This window comes from Phalacrocorax aristotelis, chromosome 4, assembly GCF_949628215.1.
Source record: "Phalacrocorax aristotelis chromosome 4, bGulAri2.1, whole genome shotgun sequence".
In the NCBI taxonomy this organism is placed as follows: Eukaryota; Metazoa; Chordata; class Aves; order Suliformes; family Phalacrocoracidae; genus Phalacrocorax; species Phalacrocorax aristotelis.
Genome location: NC_134279.1, coordinates 2323028 through 2341521, shown reverse-complemented (window position 1 = coordinate 2341521; position 18494 = coordinate 2323028). Strand labels below are relative to the sequence as shown.

General features: G+C 46.5%; 1 protein-coding gene and 1 long non-coding RNA gene across 2 annotated transcripts in view; one reads left to right on the top strand and one right to left on the bottom strand.

Annotated features, from left to right (window-relative positions):
• Positions 1 to 458: 458 nt before the first annotated feature.
• PPEF2 (protein phosphatase with EF-hand domain 2) lies at positions 459 to 16817 on the bottom strand. The gene is made up of 15 exons (XM_075090005.1): positions 16652 to 16817; positions 12879 to 13006; positions 12271 to 12328; positions 10973 to 11148; positions 9856 to 9970; positions 8556 to 8602; positions 7838 to 8125; positions 7601 to 7750; positions 6478 to 6813; positions 4824 to 5009; positions 4001 to 4143; positions 3386 to 3492; positions 2158 to 2321; positions 1715 to 1802; positions 459 to 1071 (listed from the first exon to the last, which is right to left on the bottom strand). The coding sequence occupies exons 1-15, from the start codon at positions 16710 to 16712 to the stop codon at positions 893 to 895; spliced, it is 2226 nt and encodes a 741-aa protein (XP_074946106.1). The 5' UTR covers positions 16713 to 16817; the 3' UTR covers positions 459 to 892.
• The window catches only part of LOC142055943 (uncharacterized), a 14663-nt gene continuing 5718 nt past the window's right edge, over positions 9550 to 18494 (top strand). Inside the window, exons 1-2 of the long non-coding RNA XR_012660140.1 lie at positions 9550 to 10283; positions 14482 to 14569. This is a non-coding gene — a long non-coding RNA (uncharacterized LOC142055943). The remainder of the gene's footprint in view (positions 10284 to 14481; positions 14570 to 18494) is intronic.

Sequence of the window (18494 nt, the reverse complement as noted above, 5' to 3'; positions counted from 1 at the left end):
TTCTCGTTTTCAAAGGTCAGCGCAGCAGTCAAAGTCAAGTCTTTTACCACAGTGCCCCTGCTAGGGTCACTCTGCTGCATCTTCAAGACAAATAGACAGGTTTTTTTCTTTGCAAACACTTCAACCCCCTCCCCATTTTTAAACTGCAATCGTACCATGTTTTGAAAATATCCTAAACAGGCAGCATGGCCGCTCGAGCGGGGCCTACTTGATCTACAACCCTGGCCTTTGAAAAAGAGCTGGTCTCAATCGGTTTCTTTAGAAAGCCCCCTACTAGAGCCCGTTTCGCATGTTTGAAATCGTTTCTGCAAAGTGTTGCCCCTTAGCCTTTATGTAGTACTGTCAAACTTAGCACAGCAAAGCAACAACAGAGGGAAAGCAGGTGATACCCCTGACACAGCACTGCTGCCACCAGGGTTGACAAAGCAGAGAAGGCATGAACAGCCGAGATCCAGCAATCTAGAAAAATCTCTTTATTAAAAGGAAAGCTGTGCTCGAGCAGTTGCTACCTGGTTAAAACACTGCCTACAAGAAAGACCTTTACTTCCATTTTATTACCTTTGAATAGACTGGTAACATTCGTCATACGCATTGACAAGAGAAACTGAGTTGCATCTTCCCTTTGAGCAGGATTTTCTACTTAAAACACAGCTCCTTTTTAGAACTGGTCAGAACTGAAGTGCAGCTTATCTGTTTTAGCTGTTACTTTCCCCAGGTGGATCACAGCTGGTGGCTAGGGCAGTCACTGTTTTCAACCATAAGGGCTACAGGTACCTGCCTTCCCTTTCCCTGCGTCGTATCTGCAGGTGCGCGCGGCAGGAGGTAGGAAGCTGTCCCCCTGGCTTCACAGACAGTCAAGGCATCGGACATGGCAACCCTCACCAGGTTCTTCCTACTGTGACTGTTTGACAAGGCGGAAGGCTTCCAGGAACTCATTGAAGTCAATGTTTCCGTCCTTATTGAAATCAATGCTGCGAACTAGGTCGTTGATGCTGTCATCCGTGAGTTCAATGTTCATGTGGGAGCTGAACAGCTTCCAGGTTTGGTGGAATTCCTCAAATGAGATGAGACCTGTGAAGAAGGAGAGCACAGCCACCTCAGGGGGAGGTCACCACCAGCACTGCTGCCACTCAGCCCTGCTCAGCAGGCAAGGAGGGACCCCTGCTCACATTTGATCCCTCATCCCACTCCTGCTGCCCGCATACCCTAAAGGAAGGAAAGAAATCACTCGTAATCTACATTTCACATGCTGCAACTCAATTTTCTAGTGTGCAGGATGCTGGCTAAAGTACAACTTAAAGCACTAGAGAGACACAATAAAATTTGGGGGAACAAAAGAAGGCAAAGACTTGTATTTTCTCTTTCCCAATGTAATTTGATGGAGACAGCTTCCTGAAGGCAGGTAACTCTTAAGGTCCCGAGTATGCTGCGTTACTGTCATTGCTCTCATCACAACTTTTGTTCTGCTGAGCTCCTCCAGAATAAACCATTGTTAATTCTCTACCTCGACTGCACACAGTCCTTCAAAGTGCATCATGTCATCGCACATTTGCACAAGCATTTCAGACGATTTGAGACAATAACCCCAAGTGAGGGAGGAGGAAGACCCAAGCCTTAAACCGTTAAATAAAAATTACTTTGTTCGTACTAAAGGAAGCCCCAAAGTAGAATGAAATACAATGCAGTGAGCAACACCCCCCGCACCTCTGCTTACCTGAATGATCTCTGTCTATGATCCTGAATATGGTCTCCAAGTTGGATCTGTTTCGATAAATGACTTCCAACAAACTTGACTGGATGTGCTGAAAGACAACATGGAAGACAGTGACTTGGGATATGTTTTTTAACGTTGCAGAGCTGGTTTTGCTGGGTGTAATCAAGAAACTGCAACTCAGAGAATGCAATATAGTTTTCCTACTTATAAGCCTGCATCCAAAACTACCTCTAGGTTTTGATGTCACATGCATCATCTGTTTCTACAGTGGACTGAAGGCCTCCAGAATGCTTGAATTCACGCAAGCTTTTCCGTTGACTTCAGTGTGATTTGGGATTATAAAGGAACCAGAACCAGCCGCTCTCCTTTCGCACCATGTTTGGTTCCACGTGCTGGGGATCTGGTGAGCTGCTTTGCTTTGATGGAAGGGGGCGAGCCCTTACCTCTTGGCTCCGCTGCTCCACGGCCAAGTCGTCGAGCCAGGACTTGTACTCCAGCATGCCGTCCACTGTGCTGCGCAACAGCTGCGGTCTCAGCATTCGCCAGGGCAATCCCAGGTGCAAGACTGATTCCACTGCCGTCGCCCAGTTGCTCAGCATGATCCTCCCTGTAAGGAAAAGGGAGAGCCAGGGAGACCTCTTGAGAGACGGTCAGCTGAAAACACAGGAAGGCAAAGTAAAAAGCCCAGAACAGTACACATACGCAGCCTACCACGCTGCTGACAGCAACAGCGTCATTTCTGCATGGCATACCTGAGCACTTTGGTACAGGAAAAACCCTACGTGGCTGTATGGACATCAGCCACTGCAGGCACAGGCACGCTCGCTGCTCCCCCCAGCCTCAGCAAGCTTTCGACTGTTGCAAGAAATCAGGGCCGTGGGGCTGCAAACACCTGAACAATGGGAAGACACTAACTTTGGGTATTTCGTTACAAATTTGTGGCCTACAGCCAGGCCCCCCCTGCAGATCACTGCCTACACAGCTGCGCTAGTACTTCCTCAGTGACCCAGGAACATGGAAAAGCCCCTAGTTTAGAACTGGACTTTTGTGAACAATTTTGCTGCCGAGGAAGAAAGCAAGAAAGCAGTTCTAACCACAAGAAAGCAGTTACGCCAACTGCTATGTCCCTTTTCTTCCCAAGCCCACAAATGGACACATCTCAGCAACACATCTCAGTCGCTGCACCAGCAAAGCACTCTTGGCAGCCAGAGGATGATGAACTCTGCCTCGGAGGACATACTTCATTTTCCTCTTCCCAGTGATTTTAGACTCCAGGGATGAAGGGGCTCTAGAGACCACCCAGCCCTTGCCCAGTGATACACGACAGACATGTTCCAAGGTCATCTTTTCCAATGCTTCATCGATACTCCTGTTCCAAAGGGTTCTCCTAGTACCAAGCCTAAATTGCTACAGATGAGGCTAATCACCTTTTCCTTCTGTGACACCCCCTCGTTATAATGCCATGCTGAGGCATTAACAGGTTCCGAACAGAGACACTGAATAACAGCAAAGGAGACCCCACACTGTGGCACAGACTGACACAGCCTGCCCCTGTGACAGTCACTGACTGGCAACTATCAGTGCGGAGCCTCGCAACCAGCCACACGCTCAACTTACCTGCTCCCTGTCCTACCAGGGAATTAACCTGAGCATCCCTCAGCTCAGATTTACCTGTATTGTCCTTATCGTAGGCCTTGAATGCACTGATGAGGGCTGAGGTGTGAGCAAAGAGCTTTTCCCGCAAGGCTCGAAAGGCTGACTCCTCTACTCTGCTGATTCTGGAAGATGCAGAAAAGAGAGAAGCACATTAAAGACTTGCCACAAAGCACAAGAGAAGCTGCACCTTCCCAGTCCTCTGGCCTGTCCATGGATTGCCCAGACCCTCACACAACTGCTCTGCACAGCTACAGCTGCATCTCGGTGCTCGTGACAAGGCACTGCATGTCTGGAGCATGCTTCCCCGCAGCCAATGCACTGAATCCCTGCATCAGTTTGTGAAGTAACAAAGGAGAAGGTAACCTCAGCAATGAAAAGAGAAGCTGGAAAATCAGCGTTCTGTAAAAAAGAGTCTCATCCTGATCTTGTAACGCTCCCTCCTCAACACCTGAGCCTCCCTCAGTAATTTCTGCACAAAGCTTGACTCCTTCCCTCTAGCGCTATTATTTAGTAAATCAAGCTGTGAAAGTTCAGCTCTGGAGTCAAGCTTTCTCAAAGCTCCCAAAGCTTTGAGAATTTTCCCTTTCGGAATTTTGGCTTGGTGAATACAGAGCAACTGGAAAGCCTTGCCTTTGGGTCATAGTGAGAGTATGGGCTGTCTTGTTCGCTTGGAACTGAACAAAATGGGGGACGAGGTCTGGTCCCAGCTTCACATAGGCTCCCCTGTTGCTGCCAATCTCATAGTAGTTTGAGGCTGAAAATATGGTCAGCACCTAACCTCCAAAAAAGAGAAGTGTTTACAGTCAGTACATGCACCCTCTGTTACATGTGTATCAGTGAAAACAACACAACCGATCCCATCTGGAGTCAACAGACTGTGAAAGCACCATGTTTTATGTGGAAAAGGAAGAGTGAGGTGATGGCTGGCCTGGAAGCCTTATGGGCGTGAGTTCCTCGAGGGCGACACTGGTCTCACGTGGGTCTGGCTGGGCTGCAATTTCACTGCACTGTCCCAACAAACTTCCACTCTCCACTGCAGTTAGCAGAGTCAAAAGTGCCCCTGCTGAAGTCACTGAAGTGACCCTGAATCTTCCGGCAGCACAACTTTGCTGCAGCAGCTTAGTAACACCCACTTGTACGTCATCTTCAGAAACAGCTGGATTAAATGGGCGCAGTGGCACAGAAGGGTTCAGATCTTTTCTCATCTACCGCGCACAAATGCTTTGCCTGCACAGCAGATGCCCCCAGCAGAGCAGGTGGCTCCAGAGTGTCCTGACCTAAGACCTCAGCTGGGAACACACTTCGCTAACTCCCAATAATGCTGTTCAACGATTTTGTATGTACTTAACAAAGCCCCACTGGAAGAAATACAGAGCTGAGACATTCCACCACAGAACCCCCACCCTGGCAGGATGGAAACCCAAGGATCCTTCATGCTGACCCTCTCACCGACCTTCCGGTTGTGACAGAACTCGTAGCCCTCTTGCTTGCACTCATGGGAGCGGATGAGGAACTGCAAGTTGTATTTGTCAAGGATCTTCCCTGTCACGTCAGGCCCAAAGTAGCAGCCGCCACCTCGTACCGTATTTACTCTGCAGCCCTCCTGAGGCATGGGGTCACTCCAGAGAATGTCTAAAATCTGAAAGGATTGGAAAAGTTCACTGAATAAAGCGTACCCAGCAGATATCGCCCACCAAAGTTTACTAAGCAAACACAGCTCGGTCTCTGATTCCCTCCCTGGACTGCTGCTACTACCATAGTGCAGGGAAACAGAGATGTTGCCGATATCCCAGCTGAACCACCGTACTGCTCTGAAGGACTGTCACAGACCTTGTCCACCACAGAGGTGACAATATTGTTGGCCTGAAGCTACAGGCACCCCCATAGTGCCTGGGGAAAGAGGGGTGTCCATAAATCAGGCCTGATACAAGCTTTCCCTTTGCTGCCTCTAAGATTTCAAAGAGCCTTGCCTGTCCTCCACCATCCCAAAGCCCAGGTCCCAGGGGAAGAACACCCAGCAGATCTTGAGGCCATGAGCAGGCTTAGTATTAAACTCCTTTACTCTCTAGCCAGGACGTTCAGCAGTCTCCACAAATGTAAGTAAGTGCTGATTCAGTAACCACTGTTTGGATTAAAGTTTAATCTCTTTAACCCTGACCTCAATATATAGCTTTATGCTGATAAGGTGTGCAATGCCAGGATGTCATATGTAACGTGAAGTAAGGAACGATGGTTTCAGAGCGCGCAGAAGGGGCTTACGGACAGACTGGTCTAACACAAACAGGAAGCCAAGTTCCCAGGTTCTGACCTGCCTAGCAATCTACTTGCAGTGCAGCCCAGCCAAAACCAATTCAGTCTGCTCTTATTACCCAAGATCACAACTCGCTCGTCAGCAAACAATGTGCTCGTTCATTACCTACAGAGCTGACTTTGGACACCCCACATACAGAGTAAGCGGTACAACCGCTGAGCTCTACAGCCTGTCTATTCTTTCTCTCCCCTGCAGTGCATTAAGAAAGCCTGTTGCCCCACTCTGTGCCTGAGCAGCACTTTTATTTCTACAACAACAGCTGAGTGCTGTGCTAGGGACAAATGCTAGGACAGAGCCTTGAGCACAGAAGGCCCAAAGCCCATTGAAGAGGCTGACTCGCAAAGGTAGGAGAAAGGCACCAGCAGAATGGCAGCTAGCACCCGTCTTACACACAGCCCACATTCTCCTACCTGACTGCTGTGCGCAGCTCTTCAATTGCAAGGGAGCCATGCCACAGGATGGGCTGGGTGTAGCGCAGGTATCTAATGAAACACCCCCGAGCAGCAGAGATCACAGTACAGCCCTTCCTGACCACTTACCACTGAGTGATCAATGCCAGGCTGTCTCAGGGTACAGAGCAGTAGGTACAAAACAGCACAAACCCCATTAGCCTGCCCACTGGCACTTCAACACTGAGTTGCTCCTCAGCTCCACTATACAAAGCAGCAAAAATCTCACTGCAGAGATGCCTGTGCACTGACCCACATGTTTTGTACTGAGACTCCTCATAACAGAGAGCAAAACTGTAGGAGGCGCCCAAGCCCACCGAGCTCCGGGCCCCGCTTAGACTACTCGCCTGCTTCCACTCCTCCTGGCGCGTCCAGCACGGCCCATCCAGATCTGTCATGGAGACGACGCTGGAATAGGTGAGCTCCTCCTCCTCTGACTCGCTGATGTCCACCAGCCGGCGGCACCACTCAATTTGCTCCTGCACCGTCTGCCGGACCCACCTGGAGAACTCCAGCCTGTTGGCCATGCTGGGAGCCTGGGCTGGCTGGGGCTGCGGAGGTAAACTGGGGGCTGCCTCATTCCCTGCTGGGTCAGCCTCTGCTTTGCTCTCCCCGTTTAATTCCTGTCTTTCCACATTTCTATTTGATTCCTTTCTTTTCTTCCCTCTTAATACAGATATAAACTGAAAGAGGTAAGAGAGAAAAGAGAGAAGGTCACACCACATGGAAACCTACATCTCCAGCTCTAACATCTTCCATTGGCAGACTGTCAAGTGACCCAAACCTCCGAGCCTCAATTCCCTTTGCTGCCATCAAACGCTGATCAATTGTGGGAGATTACTAGTGCCGTCCTCTTCGATCTGCCATTCCTGGTTTACAGCTGGGGCCCCACAGCTATCCTGCTTACACATCTAGCTCCTCTTCACTGACTTTATGCTACTGAGACATTTCACAAAAGGCAGAGTACATGGATTTAATCTGCAATGGGAACTAGACAGCAGAATGAGGGAAGGACTAATGACATGCAACTGCTTGCCATTACATTTGGAGAAAGGAAGTAGCTTTCTCAACTAGCAAGTGAGGCAGAGACAAGGTAAACAAGTTTCAAAATCCTTGTGGAAATCTATGGGGGGACACAGGCTAAGGAACTGTGGGACAAAGTCTCGTCATTACTGTGTTTTTACAGTCAGCACCAGCACATCTATTTACACGTGCCATTACCTACCACCTCCCTGGCTACGATCCTTACACCTTCCAGAAGCCAAGAATGCTTCTTCCCTTGACACCTCCTGCACACACACTATTAAACCAAAGCGATCCACTCCAAGCCTGTACCTAAACACAGTTTGTCTGGGAAGACCATCGTTTAGGTTTGTCTCATCAACAGCCAAGCTGACACGTAGAAATAAGCTCCTCACCACAAATCAGCAACATTGTTGTCTCTTGCGGTATCTAGGAAATAATACCTACTTTGTTCCTTTGAATTTTCTCCAGCATGTCCAGGTCAGTGGTGTCAGAGATGCCCCCGTGTATAATGAGGACCTTCTGATCTATCAGGGTGGCAAGGGGCAGCCAGCAGAAGACATTCTGGATCATCTTTAAGATTTTCTTCCCATGCACCTGTCCAGGTCAGAAAGGAAAAGACGAAGCATCAAGCTTTCGAAGTCCACATCTCACGTGGTAAAGAAGACACAAACGTATGCCTACCTTGTATTTCTGCATTACTTCCTTGGTGAAACCGTAGCTAAAGGAACAGGAGAAAGCAAGTTCAGTGGGATTTGGCAGCGACACCCTTGGCATCGCGATCAGCCCTGCACAGGACCCATACCGTAAGTTGACCATGTGGTCCTCATGGTTCCCGCGGTTGAGATGAACCTCCTTTGGATAGATCAAGAGGAAGGTAAAGAGGACGATGAGGATCTCGAGGGACTGTTTGCCTCTGTCTACGAAGTCCCCGTTGAACACATAGGACTTGGAAGGGGAAGGAAGGCCATTCTGGAAAAGCAAGGAACAGGCAGATGTTACAAGAGAGGCCTCCCCATGATCTCCATATACCTCCCCGCCCCAGCTGCACATTCTCTCACTCCTGCCCCAGGCTACCTTATACAAGAGATCCTGACTTATTTTTATCCTGTAGGCTCCCAGTGGCAAATGCACTGAAAAGTGAAAGCTGGCAGTCAGGAAGGGCTGCCGCTGGTATCAGCACTTCCGAAAACGTCCACTGGCGCTCCCCAAATGTTCATGTACATCAGATTTCAAAGTCAGCAAGGGAATAAGCTGCTGCTTTGTGAAGCCATTTAAACCGATCTAATTGACCTGGAGAATTGCAGGTGAGGGGCCCAGTTTTGCAAACACTTCCCAGCATGACCCATGCGATACCTCTCACAATGCCTGGCCAGCCTCCCTCTCCAAATACAGTGCCTACCTTATAAAATATGAAGAACAAGTCATCCAGCTGGCCGTGCAAGTCTCCTAACAGGCACAAACAGACAAGGCGCAATATATTTACCTTTACCTTAAAAAGTCATCTATAAATAACTGCCTATGAAGTATCATCTCTATAAATTAATGACCACTGAAATATTTTGGGAAGTTCGAGGTAGGAGTTTCCTTATGCTGAGGCAATGTGCCTGAAGGAAAGGACATGATGTAAAGGCTTGAGCTGATGCCTGAGGACAGCAAAAAACCTACACCAGCTTCTGAAGACTCTGTTTCGGAAGCTTTGTTCATTTCTCTCTTATGACGACATAACACGGCACAAGAAACTGACTTGGATCATTACATGAAAGAAAGCTTTGCGTACAAAATAATAATCAAACTAAATTCTCATTTCACATCATATTGGAGGGAGGGGTTTGTTTTCCAGAGACTGACTGCACACAGAAGTCTGCGCTAAGTGCCTATTTTTCAGAAATATTTCAAAGTTTAAACATTTGTCCTAGAATAGGAAAATAATGGTGAAAAGCTTTGTCTCTTTCAAATTTACTGGATAGGACTCAAAGACATGTTAGTATTCTGGATCTGGGTGAATACGCCGCTGCTAACGAAGACTCGGCCAAAACAGCCCCAGGACTTGATTGTTTTAAGTAATCCGAGGCCGCAGAACAGGACAGAAAACTACTGAGTTTTGAGGCCAGTCCTCGAGTGGGTGCAGTTTCTGTGGTTTAGTAAAATGAGACCAAGTTTGGGGTGACAGAACAAACACAAATTTGAATCCAGTTGAAAAATTCTTTAAATCTTTGCTGTAACATGTAACAATTTTAAGAGCCACAGGCTATCGTTAGCATCCTTCACCTTCCCTTAGACAAATGTAAATCCTTATATTTTCTGTTCATACCTCCTCTGCAACTTGCATTTTTATAATCACTGTGACAGCACCGCTATGCAAGCTGAATGCCACCATCTAGGGGCAGGGTCTGTTAATGACGTATCCCAAAATCTCCCTGGAAGCCAAACGCAGACTACAGATAGACAAACCGCCTTCCCTCAACACCCCCACCCCATTCCAGACCAAGCAGAAATAGGGCCATGATGCAAAATGCTCCCTCCAGCCTTCAGGCTAGCCTATGCAGCAGCTCAAATACAGCATCGTAGGGTAAACCTGGCTATTTTAGACCGCCAGTTGCCTGTCATTGCTGGCAATTTACCATTTTATGTCTTTCCCACCCCTTCCACCTGAGCGTTCCGCCCCAGACGCTGTGCAGTGCCCTCCCACCCAGACATACCGCATACGGTGACCTCCTCGCTGTAGCAGGTGGAGACGTGACTGATGTTTGGCAGCTGCTTGAGGTGTTTCCTGGTCTCATGCAGAAGGTTTAAGACATAGCGAGCGTGGAGCTGCTACTAGGAGAAAGTGAAGGGATTAAAGCAGGAAATCAGTGACCTCTGAGCAGCAATGCAGTTCTGTCTGCAAGGGACCCAAGGGCCCACCACGATAGCCTGGATGGCAGAAACTGTCACCGGGATAACACTCAGTGCTGACCTACAGGCTTACAGACAAGATGAGGCAAATACTAGACAACAGCAGGATGGAAGAGACTCACCCAAAGCCGCCCAGCCTCAGCACGGGCAGGGCTGGCAAGAGAGCCCTAGCACCCTGTGGTCAAGCAACAGAACCTCCTAGGGCAGCCAAAATGCCAGCCCAGTATCACAGGTAAGGAATTGCTCCACTAGATCTTTCTTAGCCTTTTCCATATTAAACCAGACTGTAATCTGCCGTGTGTCCTGCAGAAGTTATGTTGGCTCAAAGCCAGGGTGTAGCCATTTAATAGTTGTCAAGACACTTGTTTGGTTTGGAGAAGGGTTGTTTTGGCCTGCTTTGCAGTTCAGCACCTTGGCAGAGGGATGGCAGCAGAACACTGCAGTTGTAGGAGGACTTGTCTTGTTAGTGCTGCTGAACCTGTGCTGGACTTCCTCATCACAAAACTCACATTTTACACTTTAAATTTGATTCAAAGTTGCATGGCACAAAACATACTTTTAATCAGCTGCTTCCATATGAGCCATCCCGTACTTTTTTACAAATTGAGGAATTGCAACAAAAAAATGATAGAATGTTTCAACGTGGACTGTTGTGGGATTTTTTTCCTTTTGAAATTAAATTCAGGTTAATATTGGCGCACACCTACAAAGTTTTCAGTTTTGTCAGAATGGCATTTTCAGAAAGGAGAAAAGTTCCTATGGCAGGGGAAATACCATATTGTTTCCTTCCACCTTTGCTTAATGGCCTGCCACCTCATTATATTCCAGTCAGCTGAGCTTGTTCGGAAGACTAAAACCAAATTATCTATCCTACACTGCTGCCAGAGAAGGGGAAAGCATGGTTCCTTTTGGGATCCTTACTTGTTTCTGTTTGAAAGCTTCCAGTAAGGCAGTCGCATGGTCAGGAAGGAGTGGGAAAGAGAGACGGGGTCCAGTGTAGGAGTCTGGCACCTCCATGGATTCATAGTCACAGTATTTTTCCAGCTCTGCCTCTTTGAAGCTTTCCCCACTTACGAACATGCGACTGATAAAATCCCCTGGACAGCAGATTGGCCCGTTTGATTGTTTTTATAAAAAAAGAGAGAGACAAGAAAAAGTTAGGTTGGCTCAATACACCGTTCTAATAATTTGCTAAAGAAAAGCTGTTTGGTTCGGCTAGAGCTCATGAGCAATGGCAGCAGCGGAGGCTAGCTCCTAGTCTGACACGGCTACAGAACCTGCAGTGGGGAAAAGGCTGCAGGGACAAGTTTCTGTGTGCTGTGTGTCAGGCAGTGCTGGCAGCTACGCTAGTTCCTGCAAAACTCTGGGAGAGGCTGATGGGCATTGGTTGCCATGACTAACTGAAATCTTATTTTCAATTACATGCAAACGGAAACTGTACAATAAGGAACTGTCTCCTGCGTCCCACTGTTTTTTCTAAGCTTGCACCTACATTCTCAGTGTTGCACAAACTTGGTATAAATACGTGTTGGATTTTTATTGCTGTAACATCTCAAAGTCCAGCTCAAGGAACAGGCCATTATTGTCTTGCTTTACACAGACACTGAAAAAAAGTCTTCCTCAACAGGGGTTTACTGTAAAGTATGTGGGGTGGTTGTGAGAAAAAGGGTGGCAGTTTGAAAGGAGGGAGCGAGGACTTCAGTAGATTACGGTCAGCAAAGTCAATAGTTAATTCTGACTTACTACCATCAGATTTCAGAGCTAAGCTCAGTAGCAATTTCCCAGCACTGAGAAATATAATGCTTTCTGCAGATTCAGGAAGATACTGTGCTGGTTTCCACAGCACTTCTCCCTCCTGCCCTAGAGCACAGTTCGATAAAGATCGATTCTCTCACTTCAGAAATGGACTCTGCAAAGCCCTGACTACTGGGGATCACTGAAAAAAAGGTAGATTTCTAACACTGCTCTTAGAAAACTTCCTGAGCTTTTATTCCCCCTTCCAGCTCCTAAGGAGCAGGAATTACTGTACATCCCTCACACAGCTCTGATGGTCTCCAGACAATTCACTCCCTATCCAAATTCCTGATGCCATCGCTCTTTAGGCTCTCTTGAGTCTTCTGGCCCCATCCTGAAGGGCCGGCATTGGGTTACAAATCAACACAGGGTGCAGCCTTCTGAGCTGCCAGTGCCACGCCTACAAATGGCATACAGAAACTTACTCTCTTTACTGCTGCTTGGTGTGAAGTGGTCCACGAGGTAACTGAAGAAGTTGTGAAGCTGCAAGAAGAGAGAGGGCCCGTCATGATTCACTCTGGAAGGAAATTCTGCCGAGTGGTATCTTAACATGATCTTCCTTCTGGAAGTATTATCTATGCCCTTCTCATGTCGTCCGGTATGTACAAAGCGTACTATACCAATTCTAGGTTTGAATATCTTGTGATGAAGTCAAAAAAGAAGCTTTACCTTCAGCCATACAGACAGAAGTACACCTATAAGCCCTCCCTCTCCCTCCCTGGCAGCAAGGCAACCACATAAGAGAATATTAATCAGAGTTAAAGTATAACAAACCAACTAGGCTCACCTATTGTGTTCAGACTCAGGAAAAACAATGTTGAATGGTCCTTATGTCTTTCTTTGAAGACCCATCACTTAGGGTTTCAGCAGACACAAGCAGGCAGGAAATCAAGATGCTAAAAAGGGGCAGGAAACCCAGTCCTCAGCCCACCAAAGCACTTAACAGGGTTACCAGCCGGAAACAAGTGAGTCCGTGGCACAGAAACCATCCTCCTATGTATTTTCCTACAGACTCTTTGCCTTGGCACCTTACCTTTATCTGATCCTGCTCGCAAGCGTACTCAATGGATTGAAAGATTCTCCAGGTGCAACGCCGGCGCATTTCCAGCCGAGCAACGTAGCGCCGATACCACTGCTGGATCAAGACGGCTGCCTTGAAAGCTAGGGGACAAAACCAAACCAACCTGCTGAGCTGCCGTGGCTGCAGCTGAGGTACCCTGCTACCGCTCCTTTCCCGACCCTGAAAATTGAAGAGGGACCTTTCTTTTTCAGGAGCAAGTTTTCGGGAAAGGTATCCTGATAGTTAAATATTAAGGATAACAAAACACTCACTTCTTTTCACCGTATTGCAAGAGGTTGACCTGACCCTTCCTGACCAGAGACCTCGGAAGCAATTCTAACCATCACTGCTGCCTCCTCAGCACCAGCGGTAAAAACAACTTATTAGGGCCTAAAGATCCAAACATGTTCTTCAGTATTAGTAGACAATTTCATCCTTTTCTATCTCCCTTGATCATTTTCATGTCCATCTTACAGCCTAGGTACTGGGGCTTCAGGAAACCAGAGATTTGACTGAGGCCACACGAAGAGTTGGGGGAAAACAAGACACCCAGTCCCCTTCCAGAGCCTTAAAAACATGGGGGTTGTCTATCTTCCTTTAAGCCAAACAAATACTTTAGCTTTTGCAGTTCTGGAGAAACTTCAGAAGATATCTATATTAGCATGAATGTTAGCATACCATTACCTTGGAAAAAAATAAAGACAAAATTAACACCCACAGTGAAAAGAGGGAGACAGATCTTTGGCCACTTACTTAAACGAAGTGCCAGGGCTTTCCAGGTGCCTGGTGGTGGTTCAGCCCACAGCCAGCGCTGGCACCAGGCTCTTCCCTCTAAACGATGACTATTTGCCCTGATCTTTATAACATAACCATTCCTCTGCATTTCCCTATTCCGGTGTTTTTCATTAGAAGATGATTTCAGATGGGGTGTGTGCGTATTTAAAGCGAAGTACATTGATGCAGTATCCCATTTCCTTTTCCAAGTTCTGCCAGAGAACTTCATGTACCTCTAGAAACTCTTCCCTCCTCCTTAGCTGGTCTTGACCACATTTGGACCACCTGGTTACTTTACAGCACCATGCCAACCAGCTCTGCCACTTGGCATCTCTCTCTTGATTATGCTCTGTGTCCCCTCCTGTTCCTTTCTGGAGCCCTACCTTAGAGCCCTATGGTTAAAACATTTTCTAACAATGCTGCTCTGTGTCATCTTTAGCTGAGGGAGGGTTGACTGCTCGATCTACAGGCCAGCCCCAAAATCAAATGGAGACGACAAAGTTACAGTTAGCCCCGCCACAGAAGCTTGTACTCCCTTGGCATCTGGTTTGTGAGAGCACTGCCATGTTCACCAAAGCAGGGAGGGCAATGGGGAGGTGGAAGAGCTTTATTGTAAAGAAGGAAATCCCCCACCCCTACCCCAAAGGCTGCTAAGTGCTGGCAAGAGACAAAGAGATCGCATTAATTCAATTAGCTTGCATTAATTATGTAACCAGCAGGGAACATCGACCTTTACCTAAAGATATCCTGACGGCTAATGCATTGAAAATAAAAACCCTCCTAAATTATGTTACTGTTACAGCACTAGGAGCTGCAGAGCACAAAGAGGGAAGAGGTGTTGCTGTTGTGCAGCTGGGGAACTGAGTCACAGTGACGTCATGGGCAAGAAGGTAAGCCTTGCCTAGCCTTACTTCAAGAATAACTTATGTATTCTTTGCCTGAGCCTTATATCTTGTTGAGAAAATGCTTACTGCTCTGCTGGCTATGAAAAATTTTAAAAAGCTGACTTTTTTCCCTGCAGTTTGATGCTCCTGATGCTACCTCTTCAAGCCTCCTTTATAACAGACTTAACACTAGCTGCCTTACTCCCTGCACCGTAATTTGGCTGGCATGTAACCAGGATCACAGTCACAATCTCTCTCTAAAACAAACCACTTCTAAACATCTCGCATTCCCCTAACAGTGGGTAAATGACCAGTTACTGCAGACGGAGTCAGATGTATTTCAACTGAATCCCAGGCAGAAATTCATCCTTGTGACTCCACATATATACCCATGAAAACTAGATCCTTTGAAACATTAAAAATAAAGTCTAGGGAAGGCTCGTTATCAAGTGCACAGTGAGCATATATACCCCCATCCACAGCATTTTAAGCTCCAGATGGGCAAGGCATTGGGGTTTTTACACTACTTTTACAGAGACTGACTCTGCAACTGAAAAAAGCCAGCTGTTCTAATTTACCAGCTTACCTGGGTGAGTTTCATCTGGCAGTGTTTGTACTAGTTTAGAAAAAAATAATAAAAAAGAAAGAGAAAGAGATTTATCCACATTTTATGAGGATCCAAGCAGTAAACAGAATCATACATCATTGTATAAGCTACTGAAAGCATGCCAAAGCGGCAGCACTCAAACTAAAATATGCCTGTCCATGCTAGCAGTACAGTTCACAAACCAGCTTACAGGAGGGAGTCAGCACCCTCTCTCGGGTTCCCCATCCCCTTCTTCACTCAAGTGCAGGGCCGGTTTAACAGAGCTCTGCTGGCTACACCTTCCATAGGGAACAGCCTCTGGGCCTTGCCAAGGCGGACAGGACACCGCCTGGCACGTTATACCTGGGTGGTAAGTCCTGAGCCGCTCCATATCTGCAGCTCAGCAGGTCTGAAGGATTTTGAGAACCAGATGCTAGAAATTCACAGAGTTTTTACTGTCATGGGGAACTGTTGATGAGGTATCAGATGTAATGCAGAGTTTCAAATACGTAACTAGTTTTATGTTATACTTTGTTACAGACAAGCCACTATCATTAAAAAGCCCTGAACTATTAATGCACGGTTCTCTAGTGCCATAGGCAATAGGCAAGTCTAGCTTACTTAAAAAAGAAAAAGGTGTTTCTCAACAAAGAAAAATTACAGAACAGTCTGAGTCACAACAGCACTCCTGCTTTCTTCGTTTCTAAATGCAATTGCTCTTTTTCCTTTCAAAGCACTTGCAGTTTGCACCACAGTGCTGTCCTGCCAACGCTGATGACTGAACGATTCACACACGAAATAATATTTTACTGTTTTACACTTCCTCATCTGTAAAGTCTCACTCACAAACTCCCTTTGTTCCACAGCAGACCTAAGCATACACCCAGAAAACTGATACTATCACACAGAGGGTTTCATAAAAATAAATCATTACAGCTTTGAGGGCCATAAAATGTCTAGATTATTGGAAGAGATTAAGAGCATTGCGCCAATGCAGCTAGAAGACAAGCACACTTTCTGCTTTTCAGCTTTTCTTACCCACACCGTCTTACCTTCTTTAGAGCTAGATTTATTTTGGCTTTGCTAATGCTTCTGCTTTATCAGTCCTGTGCCGCTAACACAGTCTTTAAAAACAGAGTCCACCAAAAGCAGCAGATAGATGGTGGTATCATCTATCTCACTGTCAGCACATGACACCACACATGTTAACCAGAAATTGGTTAATCCAGCGGATGTTACTTCTAACAGAATTGCTTTTGCTGCTTCATTTCTGGTCAGGTTTTGGTTGATTTTCATCTAGTCCTGCTCTAAATAGCTGTTAAGCCTGTTGGTCTTCTGCCTGACAGCTGAGACTTCTTGTCACAGGATACTGAAAGACATAACCTTGCCTCAATACCATCAAGAAAACCAGGTAACTCAGAAAAAAACTGCATCCCCTGCAATCTCCCAACGGCACACGCAGGAGCAGACAAGAAAAGATCACTTTTCAAAGGATCACTCACCATTTTCAGACTTCTGCAGGGAGTACTTGTAGTTGCCATTTACAGAACTACCAGATCCCATGTTCTCCAACCAGTGCTCCTAGAACGCTGCAGGCTGGCCCAGTATCACCAGAACCGCGAAAGGGATGCAGGAAAGACCATTCGGTCACAATCAAAACAGCTGCAACATGTCCCACAGTGCTGAGAATCTATAATTAAATATATCAACACTTAAGGTCAACGAGCAGATGACCTGTCTTGTGCCCAAGCACATCTACCACTACGAGGTTTTTCCAGCTACTTTGTTGTCTCCTAGACAATCTGAGGTGAGGATTTCTGTCTCACCATTTCAAATTTCAAGTCAGCTCTATTAAAAGGAATCATTTCAGCACCTTTCCTAATCATATAAAATCAGCAGAGTTTGCATATCCATGTACTGTAATTGGACAGTAGATGTATGAATCAGGCATTCGTGTACTCTCACAACGCTTCATGTGCCTCATTTTAGGCTCCTGTCTCTTAGCGATATGGCAGTCTTTGACCTGAGCCTTCATTTCAGATGCTACGATAAAATAATCTTGATTGAGCTCTGAGAGCAGACTCCATCTCCAAATCCTCATGCTACCTCCCCCCTTCCTCATGCACAGCTGAAACACCTGGATGAAGGTGCTAAAATACCACATGGGACTTCACGTGGGAGGCAGTCATACACCGTGCAGGGAAAAAAAAGATGTTTTCGATGCTCATTAAGAACTATAAAAGTCTAAGTTGATTCATTAATGATCAGTATATGCAGACATATTCACGCATATAGCCATCTGCGAAGGATAACTCTCATTATGAGGGATGAACACACAGGTGGTATTCAAATGTATTTGCAGTACCACAGCTAGAAGGGAGATAAGTCTAAAAAACAATCAGCTATCATAAGAAAATAATCAGCTTTGTTAATCACTGCTTTCCTTCACCTCGTGGATCTGCTTGAGTGTGGGAGTATATTATACCATCAGTTGCTCAGATCTGGGCCAGTATGAAAGGACAGGACAGCCAGACTTTTGTAACCTCGCTGCTGCGGAAAGCTCTGGTCAGAGCAAACGGATCCTATTTCAAGATTAGGTCAAATCCTGAACTCTGTCACTCTGAGGACGACCAGAACGTCATTCACAGTCAGACGTGTCTGCTCTGAAAAAAACTAAACCCAATCATGTAGGCGAAACAAAACTCCTTGAACTACTGCTGCAGTGGTCCCAGGCTGTATTACATGAGAATTACACAGATTTTTATCCTAAGCCAGTGGGGGAAGAGAAAGCTGAGACAGGGAGGGAAGGAAATAAACACCTGTAAAAATGTTAAGTGTGGTGCTGGCAGGAGACCACAGCTCAAAGGATTTGGAAGGGTCAGAACAGTGTGACTACAGAGACATTTCTCCCCAGCAGAGGGAAAAGTCCTTCTCCTTTTCTCACTTCCGGCAATCCTTTTGACTCCTTCAATCTCTTTCCACCTAACCCACATCTTTCCTCTCAAAATAGCTACAGATCTGCACAAACACTAATTGGAGGAAGACGTCCGGTGTTGTATAAGGTGTGTGTGCAGCGTTTGCTCAGGAACAAGAGCCATGCTAAGCAACGTTTCAGCAGGAGAAGTTTCTAAGGCAGATGAAATGCTGAAGTTCTCTACGTTGCCCAGAATGCCGAATTGCACAATGGCATCTTCACAATAACTGGGTGATGCAACAGGAAGATACGTAGCAATGCTCTCAACAAAACACTAGTTACTCTATTTTCTTTTATCAACATCATTTCATATCAGTGTCAAAAATTGCCAGAAGTGGCTGCTGAATTATGCCCAATTACATCCAGTGCTT